The 16,605-nt window shown below is 38.5% G+C and overlaps 1 protein-coding gene and 2 non-coding genes across 7 annotated transcripts in view; 1 reads left to right on the top strand and 2 right to left on the bottom strand.

Annotated features, from left to right (window-relative positions):
* uimc1 (ubiquitin interaction motif containing 1) overlaps nucleotides 1-16,605 on the bottom strand; it is a 37,736-nt gene continuing 21,131 nt past the window's right edge. For 2 of the 5 annotated variants that reach the window (XM_055017101.1, XM_055017102.1), the window contains exons 18-23: nucleotides 14,864-15,157; nucleotides 13,121-13,202; nucleotides 12,939-13,035; nucleotides 12,713-12,761; nucleotides 2,500-2,533; nucleotides 1-677 (exon numbers count right to left, since the gene is read on the bottom strand). In XM_055017101.1, coding sequence (XP_054873076.1) covers nucleotides 509-677; nucleotides 2,500-2,533; nucleotides 12,713-12,761; nucleotides 12,939-13,035; nucleotides 13,121-13,202; nucleotides 14,864-15,157 — 725 coding nt within the window. In that variant the 3' untranslated portion in view covers nucleotides 1-508. The remainder of the gene's footprint in view (nucleotides 678-2,499; nucleotides 2,534-12,712; nucleotides 12,762-12,938; nucleotides 13,036-13,120; nucleotides 13,203-14,863; nucleotides 15,158-16,605) is intronic. The other 3 variants (XM_055017100.1, XM_055017104.1, XM_055017103.1) reach the window with 2 other exon arrangements.
* Nucleotides 8,029-8,136, bottom strand: LOC111571337 (U6 spliceosomal RNA). Its single transcript, XR_002746365.1, has one exon. It is a non-coding gene; the product is annotated as a U6 spliceosomal RNA (small nuclear RNA).
* On the top strand, nucleotides 10,588-10,695 carry LOC111571336 (U6 spliceosomal RNA). Its single transcript, XR_002746364.1, has one exon. It is a non-coding gene; the product is annotated as a U6 spliceosomal RNA (small nuclear RNA).

The raw sequence follows: 16,605 nt of genomic DNA, 5'->3' as shown, positions 1-16,605 counted from the left end.
TTATTGGTTTTTGAGATGAATTCAACACCACATCAGCAGTTTCTAACCAGAGCGTCGTTACTTTTACCTGCTGTTTTGATGCTAATTAGATTTTTATCCGTTGGCTGTAAAGTTTTAACTCGTTGAACAAACTGAGCTCTAGAAAAAGACATGTTTTATGTGTAACAGTCAATCTGCTGCATCCAAAGACAGTATTTAATGTGAAGTTAAGGCAGAAACATGGATTGATTCACTCAGGAGTCGAGACGTTTTTTTGCTGCGACAGACAAAAACAAAAGTCATTTAATTTCAGTTTGAAAGCAAAGCTACAGTAAAGGAAACATTTCGACACACAAAGAGGTAGTCGGAAACATCGTCAACATAAAGTGGCACCAAAAGAGTCGCCGTCGGGTTTTAAGTGCGTTTTCTGTTCATATAAATATCCAGAATGTGGCTTCAGGAAGAGAACGTCTTCTCTGAACGTCCCACCTCTTTGGACTTTGACTTAAGGCTCCGGTTTCCAGGGTTTTCATCGCCGTCTTTGGCTCGGCTTCGCGGCCCGGCGCTGCTTTTTGAAGTCGATGAGGCAGTCGGTGGCCTCAGAGATGGAGGTGAAGGATCTGATGGGAGAGTCGCTGATCCTCAACGCTGAAACCACCTCTTCCTCCTCGTCATCGTCCCGCAGATCGATGATGTCTCTGAAAGCCAACAGACGATATGTTAGTTTGACCTTCAAATGCTGCTTCATATCTGACAGCAACAGTTCAGGATAATCCTGGTTCCACACATCTTTGAGCTCTACAGGAGATGTTTAGACGGTAAAATTCCTTTATTGAGGCTCAAACGGGTAAAAATGAGCAACGTTACACCCAAAAAGGTCAAATTTCTTCTCCCATTAATGCTCTGAACCCTGCGGCAGGTTTGAAACACATCGTTTTTTAATAAGTGACCAAAATGACACCATTTATCAGCCAGAAACAGTAACATCAGATTTTACAACTTTCAAGGAGTCCTTGAACTAACCATGTGTGACTTCCTGTTTCATTAAAAAAGCTGAACCAATTATAAGCTTATGATTGTAATTTTTTCTTTTTACCAGAACCATTGTATGGACAGGTCTCATTTTAAAAATTGCCAAAAATAAACTGTTGGATCTAACTAGATTCCCTTAAAAACTAAAAATCCAGCTCTCCTCGTTACATTCTGAGAGTTTTCAGATGAACTGCAGGCAGTGTTTCCACAGAGCAACCCCATGTCTATGGTTGTGTAGAGTCGCCTCTTATCTGTGAATCCTGTTGACACTTGACAACCAGAAAATGAAGTGAAAAAACCCCCAAAATGTGACGCAAAATGGCCACAAAAATACAAAACAAACAAAATTTGACAAAAATAGACATTAAGCTACCTAAATGTGATGCAAAGCCATTTAAAAAAAAAACTGGATACAAAATGACTACAAAAAGATATAAAACAACCAAAGTGTGACGCAAAAACAACCAAAGAGATGCAAAAACACACACAATATGTTAAAAAAGGAACAAAATGGGGTTGAAAAATTACAACAATTAGATGTAAAACAACCTAAATCTGATGCAAAGTTAAAAAAAAGTGATGCAGAACGACGACAAAAGGCATAACACAACCAAAATGTGATGCCAATTATAAAAAATGGGACACAAAATGACCACAAAAAGACGACAAACCACAAAGAGACGTAAAACAACCTAAATCTGGTGCAAAATGAACAAAACATGATGAATAACGACCATAAAAGAAGCGACAAAACCAAAATGTGATGCAAAATGGGAACCCAAAAAGACGAAAAAAACAAAATTTGACACAAAATGACATAAAACAACCAAAATGTGATGCATAATTAGCAAAAAGTGATGCAAAACAACCTCAAAAAGACATAACACAACCAAATTCTGATCCCAAAAAGATGCAAAAACAACCAAAACCTGACACAAAACAACAAAAAAATGTTAAGAAAAAAACAAAACGTGATGCAAAACGACCACAAAATAGTAAAACAATAAAATATGATGCATAACAACCACAAAAAAGTAAAAAAAAAAAAAAAAAATGTGACAACAATTGGACCACAAAAAGGCATCAAACAACCAAAATGTGAGGCCAAATGATCAAAATGGGACAGAAAATGAAAACGAAAAAACAATGAAATATGATGCAAAATGACCACAAACAGACATAAAACAACCAAAATGGGACACAAAACCAAAACAAGATGATATAAAACAACCAAAACGCATGTAAAATTTGAAAAACATGACTCAAAATGACCCCAAAGGAGACAAAACAATCCAAATTTGACGCATCATGACCACAAAAAGAAGCAAAACACCCAAAATGTGACAGAAAATAGTCCCCAAAGATGTAAAACTATCAAAATGTGACACAACATTATGTAAAATAACCAAAATGAGATATAAAAATGATGAAAGACAAACAAAAAGTGATGCAAATATTAAATGTTAAGGTGTTGTGAAGACGTCTTACCCTGGAGCAGGTTTGGATCCAGATGGTCCGGCATCTGTAAAAACACAAAAACAACAATTTATGATTTCACATCTAGTTCTTGATGATCTTGAAGTAAAAATATTAACTATAAACCAGTTTCAGAGATGTTTGGGGTGTAAACTTGTCAAATTTAAAGCTTAAATGGGCAAAAACGTGCAAAGTTTAACCAAAAAACACAAAAATTTCAGAGAATTCTGAAGCATTTTTCCTTCTTTCTTCTCCCAAAACCCAGCGGTTGGTTTAAACTTTTGTTTTATTATAAAGTCACCACAAAGACACCATTTATCAGCCAGAAACTGCAAAAACAGCAAGAATAGTCATATTTTCCAACTTTCCAGCAGTCCTTGAACTAACCACAGCTGACTTCCTGTTTCATCAAAATAACCGAACCAAATCTCAGCTAAAAATTGTAATTTTTTTTCAGAATTTTATTTATGTGCCATTTAAAAATCTGCCAAATATAAACCATTTGTTCTAACTAGATTCCCTAAAAAACTAAAAATTTCTGCTCTCCTCATCACACCTGAGAGACCACGATTGACTCGGCTGTGACCAACAATCACTTGACAAAAAAATCTGAAAGTTTTCGGATGATTTCAAAAATGAGAAAAGTCAGGAACAGTTCCTTTTTTCTGCAGCTACGACACAGAACAAGGTGGCAGAGTTACCTAAAAAACATCCTCAACAGTTCTTCATATAAATGTGGAGTTTTAAGTGAACGCCTGCTGAACAGCGAAAGCATCGACGCCACGACTGATGTGGAGCGTAGGTCTGAACACATCGACTGGTTGGAGCTTTAATGTCCAATTTATACGGAGTCTGGAAGCCGACCACCAAAACGTGACATAAAATGACTATAGAAGGCATAATGCAACCAAACTGATGCCAAATTAACAAAATGGGACACGAAGTTACCAAAAAAAAGCAAAACAATCATAATATAAAGCATAATGAATGAAATAGGGTTGAAAAAGAACAACAATTAGATGTAAAACAACCTAAACGTAATGCAAAATTACCAAAATGTGACATAAAACGATCACAAATGGTGTAACGCAACCATAAAGTGAGGCCAAAGTAACAAAATGGGACACAAAGTTACCAAAAAAAAGTAAAACAATCAAAGAGTGACGCAAAATGGCCACAAAACAATCAAAAGTTGAAACAAAAAGACATAAAACTACCTAAATGTGATGCAAAATAACCAAAACGTGACGCAAAACAACCACAGAAGGCATAACACAACCAAAATGTAATGCCAAAGAAGCAATACTGGACACAAAATGATTAAAAAAATACTTAAAACAATCAAAATATGAGGCTAATGACTATAAAAAGACGTAAAACAACCAAAGTGTGACCGAAAATAGCCACAAAAAGGTAAAACAATCAAAATTTGACACAGAAGGACAAAAAACTACTCAAATGGGACACAAAATGACCACAAAAACAGTACAAAATATGAGACATAACGACCAGAAACTGATGCAAAACAATCACTGTGTGACGCAAAACAACAAAGAGATGTAAAAATACCCGAAGTATGATGCAAAATGAAGAAAAGGGGGTTGAAAAAGGACAACAGTTAGATATAAAACAAACGTAATGTGATGCAAAATTACATCCCATAACAATAAAACATGTTTCTAGTGAACTGAGCTGCATTAAATCCAGTAAATATAAAGCACAGAGAGCAGGAGAGAAGAAAACTGATCGATAAGAAAACAACATTTGGTCTGTTTGGTTCCTGTCTGAGATATTTAGAAACGCAGAAGAGGCTCGAATGAGAAAATAAAAATAGTAGAAGCTGCTCATTTAAATTTCAAAGAGGGCGGAGCAGGTGACGAGTCAGGGGGCGGGGCTTGTGCTGTCCAGACGTCACAGCAGACTGAACATCTGGAAAGTTTGTTTGGACTCAGTGCTTTAGTAATAGAGAGATGTTGTTTTCATATTTTGTCTTTCTAGACTCAATGGTGACGTATTTATGTTCAAAAACAATAAAAAAAGATTAATTTAGTCTTTTTTAACGGTGTTGAGCAGCAGAGACGTCAGGAGGAGGCGGTTCTGTCAGCAGATACCAGACGGTCGGACCTCAAAGTGCTCATTCTGATGAATCTTATTTAATTCTACATGAGGCCATAACGTACTAAAAGAACACAGAGCTGTACTGAAGGAGATGAAAACTAGAGACTGAGACCAGAAACTCTCAGATAAATGTTCACTGATGGAACAGATCAGGTGAGAAGAAAACTTCAGACTCTTATTACCACCAGAGGAGTTGCCCCCTGCTGGATGGTAGAAAGAATGCAGGCTTAGACAGACAGACAGACACATAGACAGACACATAGACAGACAGACCGAAACATAGACAGACACATAGACAGACAGACCGACAGACACATAGACAGACAGACAGACACATAGACAGACAGACAAAAAGACAGAGAGACCGACCGACAGACAGACTTACCGACCGACAGACCGTCCAACAGACAGACAGAGAAAGAGACAGACAGACAGAGAGACAGATAGACCGACCAACAGACAGAGAGAGAGAGACAGACCAACTGACAGACAGACACATAGACAGACAGACAGACAGACATATAGACAGACACATAGACAGACAGACCGACAGACACATAGACAGACAGACAGACACATAGACAGACAGACAAAAAGACAAAGAGACTGACCGACGGACAGACAGACCGACCGATGGACAGACCGTCCAACAAACAGACAGAGAGAGAGACAGACCGACCGACAGGCACATAGACAGACAGACAAACAGACAGACAACAGACCGAGAGAGACAGACAGACCGACAGACAGAGAGACCAACAGACAGACAGAGAGAGAGACAGACCGACCGACAGAGACTGACAGACAGACAGACAGACAGACAGACAGACAGAGAGACAGCTAGACCGACCAACAGACAAACAGAGAGAGAGAGACAGGCCGACCGACAGACACATAGACAGACAGACAGACAGACAACAGACCGAGAGAGAGACAGACAGACCGACAGACAGACTGACAGACAAAGAGATCGACAGACAGAGAGAGAGAGAGAGACAGACAGACCGACCGACCAACAGACAGACTCACAGACAGACCGACAGAGAGCCAGACCGACAGACAGAGAGACCGACCAACCGACAGACCGACCGACAGACAGACAGACAGACTGACCGACAGACAGACTGTCCAACAAACAGACAGAGAGAGAGACAGACCGACCGACAGGCACATAGACAGACAGACAGACAACAGACCGAGAGAGACAGACAGGCCGACAGACAGACCGACCAACAGACCGACAGACCGTCCGAAAGACAGACGGAGACAGACAGACCGACAGACAGAGAGACCGACAGACAGACAGAGAGAGAGACAGACAGACCGACCAACAGACAGACTCACAGACAGACCGACCAACAGACAGACTCACAGACAGACCGACAGAGAGACAGACCGACAGACAGAGAGACCAATAGACCGACCAACAGACCGACAGACAGAGAGACAGACGGACCGACACATATACAGACCGACCGACAGACCGACAGAGAGACAGACAGACAGAAGACAGACAGACAGACAGACAGACAGACAGAGGGACCTCAAAAAGTATCCACCCCCCTATGGATGTTTCGTCCTTTTGTCGCTTTTAGACACAAAATCATGGTCCATATTATTTGGCTTTTTTGACAAGAATTTGCAAAAAAACCAACCAAACGCTTTAATATCAAAGTGAAATCTGATTTTTACAAAATAAAGAATAAATATTCACCAGTTTCAGGTCAGTATTTATTAGATGCATCTTTTTCTCTCCTGACTTATACTTTTCAAAGATCTTTCCACTGACTTGATTAAAGTTTTCTACAGTTTCATTGAGCTTTTATCCAAACCAACGTACATCTGAGAGTAGAAATGACACCAGCAAAGACCTAGTCAGGAGAAAACAACCTAGATAAGTTCTTTTGTCTTCATGTTGCCATTATAGCAGGGATATTGTTAAACTGGACCTTCCAGATTCAGGTGTTTTTATCCGACAATCAGCTGATCTCATTTGACTAATTGTGACACTGTCGGTATCAAATAATGGACTCTATTGAATTAGATCAGGGGATGAATATTTATGTAATCATTTACTTAACCTTATATATTTTTAATTCATTGACATGATTTAGTAAAAATCTGTTTTCACTTTGATATTAAAGAGAGATTTTCCATCCATCCATCCATTATCTATATACCGCTTAATCCTCATTAGGGTCATGGGGGGGCTGGAGTCTATCCCAGCTGACTCAGGTGAAGGCAGGGGACACCCTAGACAGGTCACCAGTCTGTCACAGGGCTACATACAGAGACAAACAATCACTCTCACATTCACACCTACGGGCAATTTAGAATGATCAATTAACCTCAGCATATTTTTGGACTGTGGGAGGAAGCCGGAGTACCCGGAGAAAACCCACGCATGCACAGGGAGAACATGCAAACTCCATGCAGAAAGATCCCGGGAAAGCCGGGACGCGAACCAGGGATCTTCTTGCTGCAAGGTGAAAGTGTTAACCACTACACCACTGTGCAGCCCTAAAGAGAGATTTTTTTTTTCAAATTCTTGTCAAAAAAGCCAAATTATATGGACCATGATTTCATGTATAAAAGCAACAAAAGAGTGAAACATCCAAAGGGGGGATGAATAGTTTTTATAGGCGTTCTAGATAGAGGAACAATGTACAAAAGAGCATGCACTTGGTGTCCAAATAGTATTTACATCAATGAGAAAGTATTAAAAAGTACAAAGGTGTAATGTGGAAATAGATTTGATGTATTTAAAGTCCATGTTAGGCTGAAGCCTCAGATTCAATGGAAACATAACAAGATGAAAATAAAATGTTTTTTTTGGGACTTATTGCCTCATAAGGGCTTAAAACTGAGAACATCACTGAAGAATCTGTGCTTTCTTTCTGTATCGCACCTTTAGAGACTCTTTAATGGTTCATCATTTAATTTTAGCAGCGCTGCACCGTCTGAACAAACTGAGTCGTCCTTTCCACTGGAACCTTTCCTCTGAAATAAGAGGTTCAGTAAATAAAGATACTTAGATATGCATAACGACCACAAAAAGAAGTGCAAAAAACACAACGTGACACAAAACGACCACAAAAGGCATAACGCAACCAAAATGTGAGGCCAAATTAACAAAATGGGACACCAAGTTACCAAAAACCATGATAAAAAAACTAAATGTGATGCAAAATGGCCACAAAACGGCAAAGTAATGAAAATTTGACAGCAATAGACATAAAACCACTTAAATATGATGAAAACACTTTGCAACGTGACGCAAAACGACCTCAAAATGACACAACACAACCAAAATGTGACACCAAATTCACATTCATTCTTTTAATTTTTATTTATTGTGAAATAAGAGCTCCAGCAAATAAAGACACTTCAAGTTTACGTCTGTTGTTGGGAAAAAAACCCACCAAAAATGTGGAAACGCTTCACGATTTTGCGTGTCATCCTTTCGCAGGGGCCATGCTAGTCTTCTCTGTATCGATTCCCATTTATCGTATGTGCTGCCTGAGCGAACACATCAGCTCTGAGGCAGGAAGCAACATTTAGCTCCCTGCTGGAGGAAGCTGCTCCTCACAGCGGTGCAGATCTCTGCTAGTCTGCACCGCTGCAGCCATCTGAACACACCTTTTACCGCTTTAACGGATCCAGACGCTCACAAAAACACGTCCACACTCATTTTAGATCCTCCAGCGTCTCTACAAACATCTGCATCAGCCCACTGTCGTCACAACGCCGTTTTAGTTCTAAACTTTGGAGGAATTTCATGAAAATTCACTAAAGAGAAAGGAGAGATGCCCCCAGCTCGTCACCTGACCCGCCCTCTTGGAGTAATTTTGTGAACATCTGATGGGAGTTTATTGCCAGAGACAGAAAAAAAAACACACATCCTTAACTCTTCAAAGGAGGCGTTGACACAAAACAGTCACAGAAAGACAAACTGTCTGAATGTGATTCAAAATGAAAAACATTTGATGCTAAACAGCCACAAAAAGATGCAAAACACTCAAATTGTGACACAAGTCCTCACAAAATGATCACTAAAAGATGTAAAACTCCCTCAATGTGACACAAATCATCACAAAAAGTTGTAAAATTACTTAAATGTGATGCAAAATTCATAAATGCGTCACACAAACATACGCAAAATGTTCACATTTGCAACACAAAAAACAAAAGAACAAACACAAAACACAAACAAAATGTGATGCAAAATAGATGAATGTGACAAAATCTGCAGCTTTTTTCTCTCTCTGGTAATAAATTCCCAGCAGAGGTTCATGAAATTACTCCAGAATTCCCTCTCATTGACAGAAAGGTGGAGCTAAACTTTTGCCTTAAACTTCAGAAAGATAAACTCCGCCCCCGACTCATCACCTGAGTCACCCTCTTGAATGTTGTGATGAGCCTCCATTTCAACACCAGGTGTACCTGACCAGGAGCTGAGGGGCGTCACCTGACTGAGCTGCATTTACACTCAGTGGCTCAGCTGCTTTTAACTGCTCTCTCTCCAGTCCAGCTGGTTTGTTGACAGGAGTCTGTGGAACTCCAGCTCCACATGTGGGTTTGGTTCATTTCAGCCTTGATGTGGACTTTTGTTTGATGGGCAAATAAAACCTTTGTTTTGCACTGTACGGTGGTTGTCTCCGCATTTTTTGTTACAGCTGTGGAGTGGAGTTGCAACAATTTTAAATGGAATATTGGGAATTTTGGAGTAATTTCATGTTTATTTATTACCAGAGAGAAACAAAAAACACATCCATCACTCATTAAAGGAGGCAGTGACACGAAACAGTCACAAAAAGACAGACTGCCTGAAAGTGATGCAAAATGAACAAAACTTGATGCTAAAAAGCCACAAAAAGATGTAAAATACTCAAAATGTGACACAAATTCTCACAAAATGAGCAATAAAAGACATAAAACTACCTTAATGTGACACAAATCACCACAAAAAGTAGTAAAATTACTTAAATGCGATGCAAAATTCATAAATACATCACAAAAACATACACAAAACGTTCACATTTGCAACACAAAAACCAAAAAAAAAACCCCAAAACAGTATGAAGATGTGATGCAAAATAGACGAATGTGACAAAGTCAGCAGCTTGTTTTCTCTCTGATAATAAACTCCCAGGAAATGTTCATGAAATTACTCCAAAATTCCCTCTCGTTGTCAGGAAGGTAGAGCTAAACTTCAGAAAGATAAGCTCCGCCCCCAGCTCGTCACCTCACCCGGTCTCTTGATTTTTAAATGAGGTTCTACTATTTTTATTTACTCTTTAGAGCCTCTTCTGCATTTCTAAATATCTCAGACAGGAACCAAACAGACCAAATGTTGTTTTCTTATCGATCCTTCACATCAGTTTTCTTCTCTCCTGCTCTCTGTGCTTCACATTTACTGGGTTTAATGCAGCTCAGTTCACTAGAAACATGTTTTCATTCACTTATATTTTAATTTCTGTTGTCAGACAGCAGAATGAAACTTTAAGATGATGTGACACCAGATCTGAGCACCAAATGGAGCTGAAACGTTAGAGACAGTTTCATTCTAAGGTATTAAAAAGCTTTAAAAGCATCAGGAGCAGCGATGAAGCAACGTGCAGATTCCTCACCTGATTATCAGTAATAATAATCGATATTAGTCAGGCTAATGATCAGTTCATCTGCTTTTAAGACAGTGAAAAGGTTTTTTTTCTCTCTCTTTAGTGAATTTTCATGAAATTCCTCCAAAGTTTAGAACTAAAACGGCGTTGTGACGACAGTGGGCTGATGCAGATGTTTGTAGAGACGCTGGAGGATCTAAAATGAGTGTGGACGTGTTTTTGTGAGCGTCTGGATCCGTTAAAGCGGTAAAAGGTGTGTTCAGATGGCTGCAGCGGTGCAGACTAGCAGAGATCTGCACCGCTGTGAGGAGCAGCTTCCTCCAGCAGGGAGCTAAATGTTGCTTCCTGCCTCAGAGCTGATGTGTTCGCTCAGGCAGCACATACGATAAATGGGAATCGATACAGAGAAGACTAGCATGGCCCCTGCGAAAGGATGACACGCAAAATCGTGAAGCGTTTCCACATTTTTGGTGGGTTTTTTTCCCAACAACAGACGTAAACTTGAAGTGTCTTTATTTGCTGGAGCTCTTATTTCACAATAAATAAAAATTAAAAGAATGAATGTGAATTTGGTGTCACATTTTGGTTGTGTTGTGTCATTTTGAGGTCGTTTTGCGTCACATGTTGCAAAGTGTTTTCATCATATTTAAGTGGTTTTATGTCTATTGCTGTCAAATTTTCATTACTTTGCCGTTTTGTGGCCATTTTGCATCACATTTAGTTTTTTTATCATGGTTTTTGGTAACTTGGTGTCCCATTTTGTTAATTTGGCCTCACATTTTGGTTGCGTTATGCCTTTTGTGGTCGTTTTGTGTCACGTTGTGTTTTTTGCACTTCTTTTTGTGGTCGTTATGCATATCTAAGTATCTTTATTTACTGAACCTCTTATTTCAGAGGAAAGGTTCCAGTGGAAAGGACGACTCAGTTTGTTCAGACGGTGCAGCGCTGCTAAAATTAAATGATGAACCATTAAAGAGTCTCTAAAGGTGCGATACAGAAAGAAAGCACAGATTCTTCAGTGATGTTCTCAGTTTTAAGCCCTTATGAGGGAAAAAAAACCATTTTATTTCAATCTTATTACATTTTTGGTTTGTTTTACACTTTTTGTGGTCATTTTGTTGATTTTCCATCTCATTTTGGTTGCTTTTATGCCTTTTCTGCTTGCTTTGCATCACATTTTGTTAATTTTGCATGAAATTTCGGTTGCTTTACATCTATTTGCTGTCTTTTTTAAACCCCATTTTGTTTATTATGCATCATATTTTGGGTGTTTTTACATCTCTTTGTTGTTTTATGTCTTTTTGTGTTAATTATGCCTTACACTTTGGTTGTGTTACATGTTTTTTTGGTCCTTTTGTGTCCGATTTTGGTAATCTGGTGTCATATTTAGGTTGTGTTATGCCTTCTGTTGTTGTTTTGTGTTACATTTTGCTAATTTTGCATCAGTTTGGTTGTTCTGTCAATTTGTGTCAAATTTTGGTTGTTTTGTCTCTTTATGGCTATTTTGTGACATTTTTTGCTATTTTCACTTCTTTTTGTGGTCATCCTGCATCATGTTTTGTTAATTTATCATCAGATTTTGGTTGTTTTACATCTAACTGTTGTCTTTTTTCAACCCCATTTGGTTCCTTTTTCTGTCATATTTTGGGTGCTTTTACATCTTCGCTGTTTTACGTATTTTTGTGGTCATTATGCCTCATATTTTGGTTGTTTTACATTTTTTGTGGTCATTTTATGTCCCATTTTGTTAATTTTCCATCACATTTTGGTTGCGTTTTGCCTTTTGTGGTTGTTTTGTGCTACGTTTTGGTCATTTTGCATCACATTTCGGTTGTTTTATGTCTTTTCGTGTCAAATCTTGGTTGTTTCATCTCATTTTATGTCAAATCTTCATTGTTTTGTCTTTTTGTGGCCGTTTTGCGTCACATTTTGGTTCTTTCACTTTTTGCTGTTTGAGTCCTTTACTGTAGTTTTCTTCTCTCTTGCTCTCTGTGCTCACATATAATTTGGACATTTTCTCTGTTCTCCCACTGGTTTGCCTGAATGCAGTCAAATAAAAAGACAAAATAAAAATACACATGAATTTTATTGTTTAGTCCCACTCTAGTTCAGGAATTCTGCCACTTTTAGGCTTGAAGACTGATTTAAAGACTGTAAATTAAAAGGTGGTCTGTACTCCACAGCTCTTCCCTGTGATGACTCTCAGATCGTCACATCAGACGAAAAGATCAGGAAAATATTTATTGCAATCAAATCAGTGAAAATACTTAAAACCCACCTCAACTTTCGACTGTTTTCCCATGAAAATGAGTCGGTTACATCTGGAAACCCCTCTATAAAGGATGTTTAATATCGATTCATGCTTTACTTTTTGAACAGTTTTCTCACAGATTATTGTTGGGAAAAAGCAGGTGAATCCTGCCGAGAGCTCAGGTTCGATAATCACAAAACGAACAAAAAAAAGTTTTTGTAAAAATCACACTTACCTGAATCCCTGCTCTCTGTCTGCTCCAGAGCCGACAGCAGGTTTCCCCTCTGGAGGGTCAGAAATGTAGAAAAAGAAGCATTTTTAAAACAAATAATAAGCAAAAAGTCTTGTAGAATCAATCAAATTCTAATTTATCCTCAGACATGCCAAATAAAAGTCAGATTCCTGTACTGTAAATTTATATTTCTGAGTATTCTGCCCTGACTGCTGTCAGTGTTTCTTACAGTCTTCGATGGCCGACGCTGGAAGCAGAGCTCGGTGTGCCGGCTGTATTCTCTCAGAGGAATGTTTTTCTGACAGATGTAACACTTCTCCTGGTTCCTGTGGATTGAATTAAAAAAATGGAATCAGTATAAAAAATCTCTGAGCTCTCACGGTTATAATACGACGGCTCGTACCGACTCACCTTCCAGAGTTGGAAGGCTCGTTTGTCTCGTCAGGAGTCGCCTCCACTCTTCTGGTTCTTTTCCTTCGAGGCTTCAGTGATGCTATAAAGAGGAGACGAAACCAAAGAACAAATGTTTAATCCTTAAATCCATTCATACTTCTAAAACTTCATGTCTTCAGCAATGCTTTTCTTTCAAAAATGATGCATTGTGGAGTGTCTTTTTCCCATTGCAGAGCTTTGCAGTGAGGTAATTTCTAGTTTGACTGCATGGTTTCATTCTTTTCAAAGTGATTTTTTTGGTCTCACAGCAGCCTGAGTAAACTGCAGATTGAAACTTTTCCAAAATTAGTTGAAAACTATTTGAATGCTTTGTAACTTGTTTAAAATGATTAAAAAGTTAAAAAGACTCAAAATTGCCCAAAATGACTCAAATGGCCCGACTGAACCCATATCTGCCCAAATGGACTCGAAACTTGTCCTAAATGAGTTTAAAAAATGGTCTAAAATGCTTTGAAATGTGTCCAAAATTACTTAAAAACTCTCCTAATGGACTCAAAATTGCCCAAAGCAACTTAAAACCCATCATAAATGGGTTAAAAATAGTACAAAATGCTTTGAAAATTGCAGAAAATGACCCAAAAACTTGTCCTAAAGGACTCAAAACTGCAAAACAACTCAAAGCTTGGTTTGTCCACATGTAAATATCAATGATCTTGCAAGCTTTTAGGACGGACTCTAGTAAGAAACTGTCTAAAATGCTTTGAAATAGGTCTAAAATCGTTTAAAAATTATCCAAAACTGCCCCAAATGACTTGAATCCTGTCCAAAACGATTTAAAAGCTATTTGAGTGCTTTGAAACTTGTCTACAATGAATAAAAAGTTATCCTAAAGGACCCAAACCGGTCGAAATGAACTCAAAAATTGTCCTAAATGAGTTAAAAATGGTTTAAAATCCTTTGAAACGTGTCCAAAATGACTTAAAATTCTCTTAAAGTACTCAAAATTGGCAAAAACGACTCAAAACTTGTCCCCGAAAGGACTCAGAGTTGCCCAAAGTAACTTAAAACCCATCATAAATGAATTAAAAGCTGTGTAAAATGCTTTGAAACTGACACAAAATGAGTCAAAAATTGATAAAGAACTCAAAATTGTGCAAAACGCTTGAAGCTTGGTTTGTCCAAGTGCAAAATTTCAGGACTCTATTTACAATATTTGAGTTAGAAACAGTCTAAAATGCTTTGAAATGGGTTTAAAATTGCCCCAAATGACTTCAAATCTGTTCAAAATGATTTGAAAACTATTTGAGTGCTTTTAAACTTGATTAAATGATTAAAAGGTTGTCCAACAGGACTCAAAATTGCCCAAACTGGCTGGAATCCTGTCTTAAATGACTCAGAAAGTGTCCTACTAGACCCAAACCTGTCCAAATGGACTCGAAATTTGTCTTGAATGAGTTAAAGAATGGTCTGAAATTCCTTGGAAAGTGTCCAAAATTATTTAAAATTGCCCAAAACGACTCAAAAATTGTCAAAGACTCAGAATTGCCTAAGTAACTTAAAACTCATCATAAATGAGTTAAAAGCTGTTTAAAATGCTCTGAAACTGACACAAAATGACTCAAAAACTGCCCTAAAGGACTCAAAATTGCGCACCAAAAACCCGAAACTGGACACCAAATCAGCCAAATGATCACCACGTTAATTGCAATAATGCAACTGGTCAAAAATGGTTTCACATGCTTTGAGTAAAGTTTCCGTTACCATGGGAACCTCCAGGCCTCCTCCTGTCTGCCGCCTCTCCGTCGCAGTACGCTGCATGCATCTCGATCTGGCTGGTGGGGAAGGACGTCTGGCAGATCGGGCAGTCGACGGCGGCCTCGGAGCTTTGAGGGACGATGGCCAGATCCAGCTCAGGAGACTCCGACCTCTGAAGCCGACGTCCTGCCACCTCCTCCACATCTGGATCCATCTGGTCCTCCTTCACCTCCTCTTGTCTAGCAGTTTGTCCTCCAGAGTCGATGCTACCCATAGGCTGCGTATTCTCGTCTGTTGGGGCTGAAAATGGTCACAAATAAATCTATTTCCTGCAACAACTTTCCATTTATGACTCCGACATAATCTGGAGGGTAAAACACACCGTTTACCTGAACAGTAACATTAAACTTTTTAACATCAGACACTGAATGCAGCCCCAGTGACAGAGGTTTTTCTAAAGGTAATGCATGTTTGTTAAAGTAGAGTAATGATAATGGAACCAAACAGTTCAGGGTTTTAGACCACATCACTGTATCTGACAATACTACTGGTGTGTTTATTGATCAGTTAAGACGATGAACCAAATTATATCAAGCAAACCTCCAGTTTTCAAACTATTTAACCTCAAATATCCTCTTAGACGTCAACAGGAAACACTGCATGCGTGTCCGTCGTTATGCAGATGACACCCAGTTATATTCATCTAAGAAGCCAAATGAAACCACTTAGTCAAACTCCAGACGGGTCTGAAGGATATGAAAGCGTAGATGACTGAGGTTATTGTATTTGGCCCTAAACATCTCAGAAACACACTATCGAACCAAATAGTTACTCTGGATGGCATTGCCTTAACCTCCAGCCCTACCGTGAGTAACCTTGGAGTTATTTTTGACCAGGGTATGTCCTTCAACACATACATGAAGTTATAAAGTCTGTAGGATGGCCTTCTTTCATCTATGCATATATTGTAAAAATCTGGAACATCCTGTCTCAGAGTGATGCTGAAAAACTAGTCCATGCACTTGTAACTTCTAGGCTGGACTAGTGTAATTCCTTATCATCAGGATGTCCCAATAACTCTCTTAAAAACCTCCATATTTCTCCCACATTAGCTTCTCTTCATTGACTCCTTGTAAAATCCAGGATAGAATTTAAAATCCTACATCAAAACTTTTATTGACCGAGTTCCATTGCACCTTAAAGAACTTACTGTACAATATTATCCTAACAGAGCCCTTCGTCGTCTTCAGTTATCAGCTCCTCTGTTGTGGAATCAGCTCCTAGGCTGGGTTTTAGGAGGCTGACATCCTCTCTATTTAGAGACTACAATGGTCTAAAATGCTTTGAAACTTGCATAAAGTAGTTCTGAAGGACTCAAAATTAAGGATTAGTTACATTATTTGAGTTAAAAACTGCCTAAAATGCTTTGAAATGGGTCTAAAATTGCTTAAGAATTACTCGAAACCTGTCAAAAATGAGTTAAAAACTATTTGAATGCTTTGAAACTTGTCAAAAATAATTAAAAAGTTATCCAACAGGAGTCAAATTACCCACAATTACTTGAATCGTGTCCAAAATCACTCAAAAATTGTCCAAAAAGACCAAACCTGTCCAAATTGACTCTAAACGTCATAATTGAGTTAAAAAATGGTCTAAAATACCTTGAAATGTGTCTAAAGTTACTCAAAATTTGTACAAAAGAACTCAAAATTGCCTGAAAATGATTGGAATAGTGTCTAAAATGAGTA

This window comes from Amphiprion ocellaris, chromosome 14 (genome assembly GCF_022539595.1).
Source record: "Amphiprion ocellaris isolate individual 3 ecotype Okinawa chromosome 14, ASM2253959v1, whole genome shotgun sequence".
Classification (NCBI taxonomy): Eukaryota; Metazoa; Chordata; class Actinopteri; family Pomacentridae; genus Amphiprion; species Amphiprion ocellaris.
This window is presented reverse-complemented; position numbering and strand designations above follow the sequence as displayed.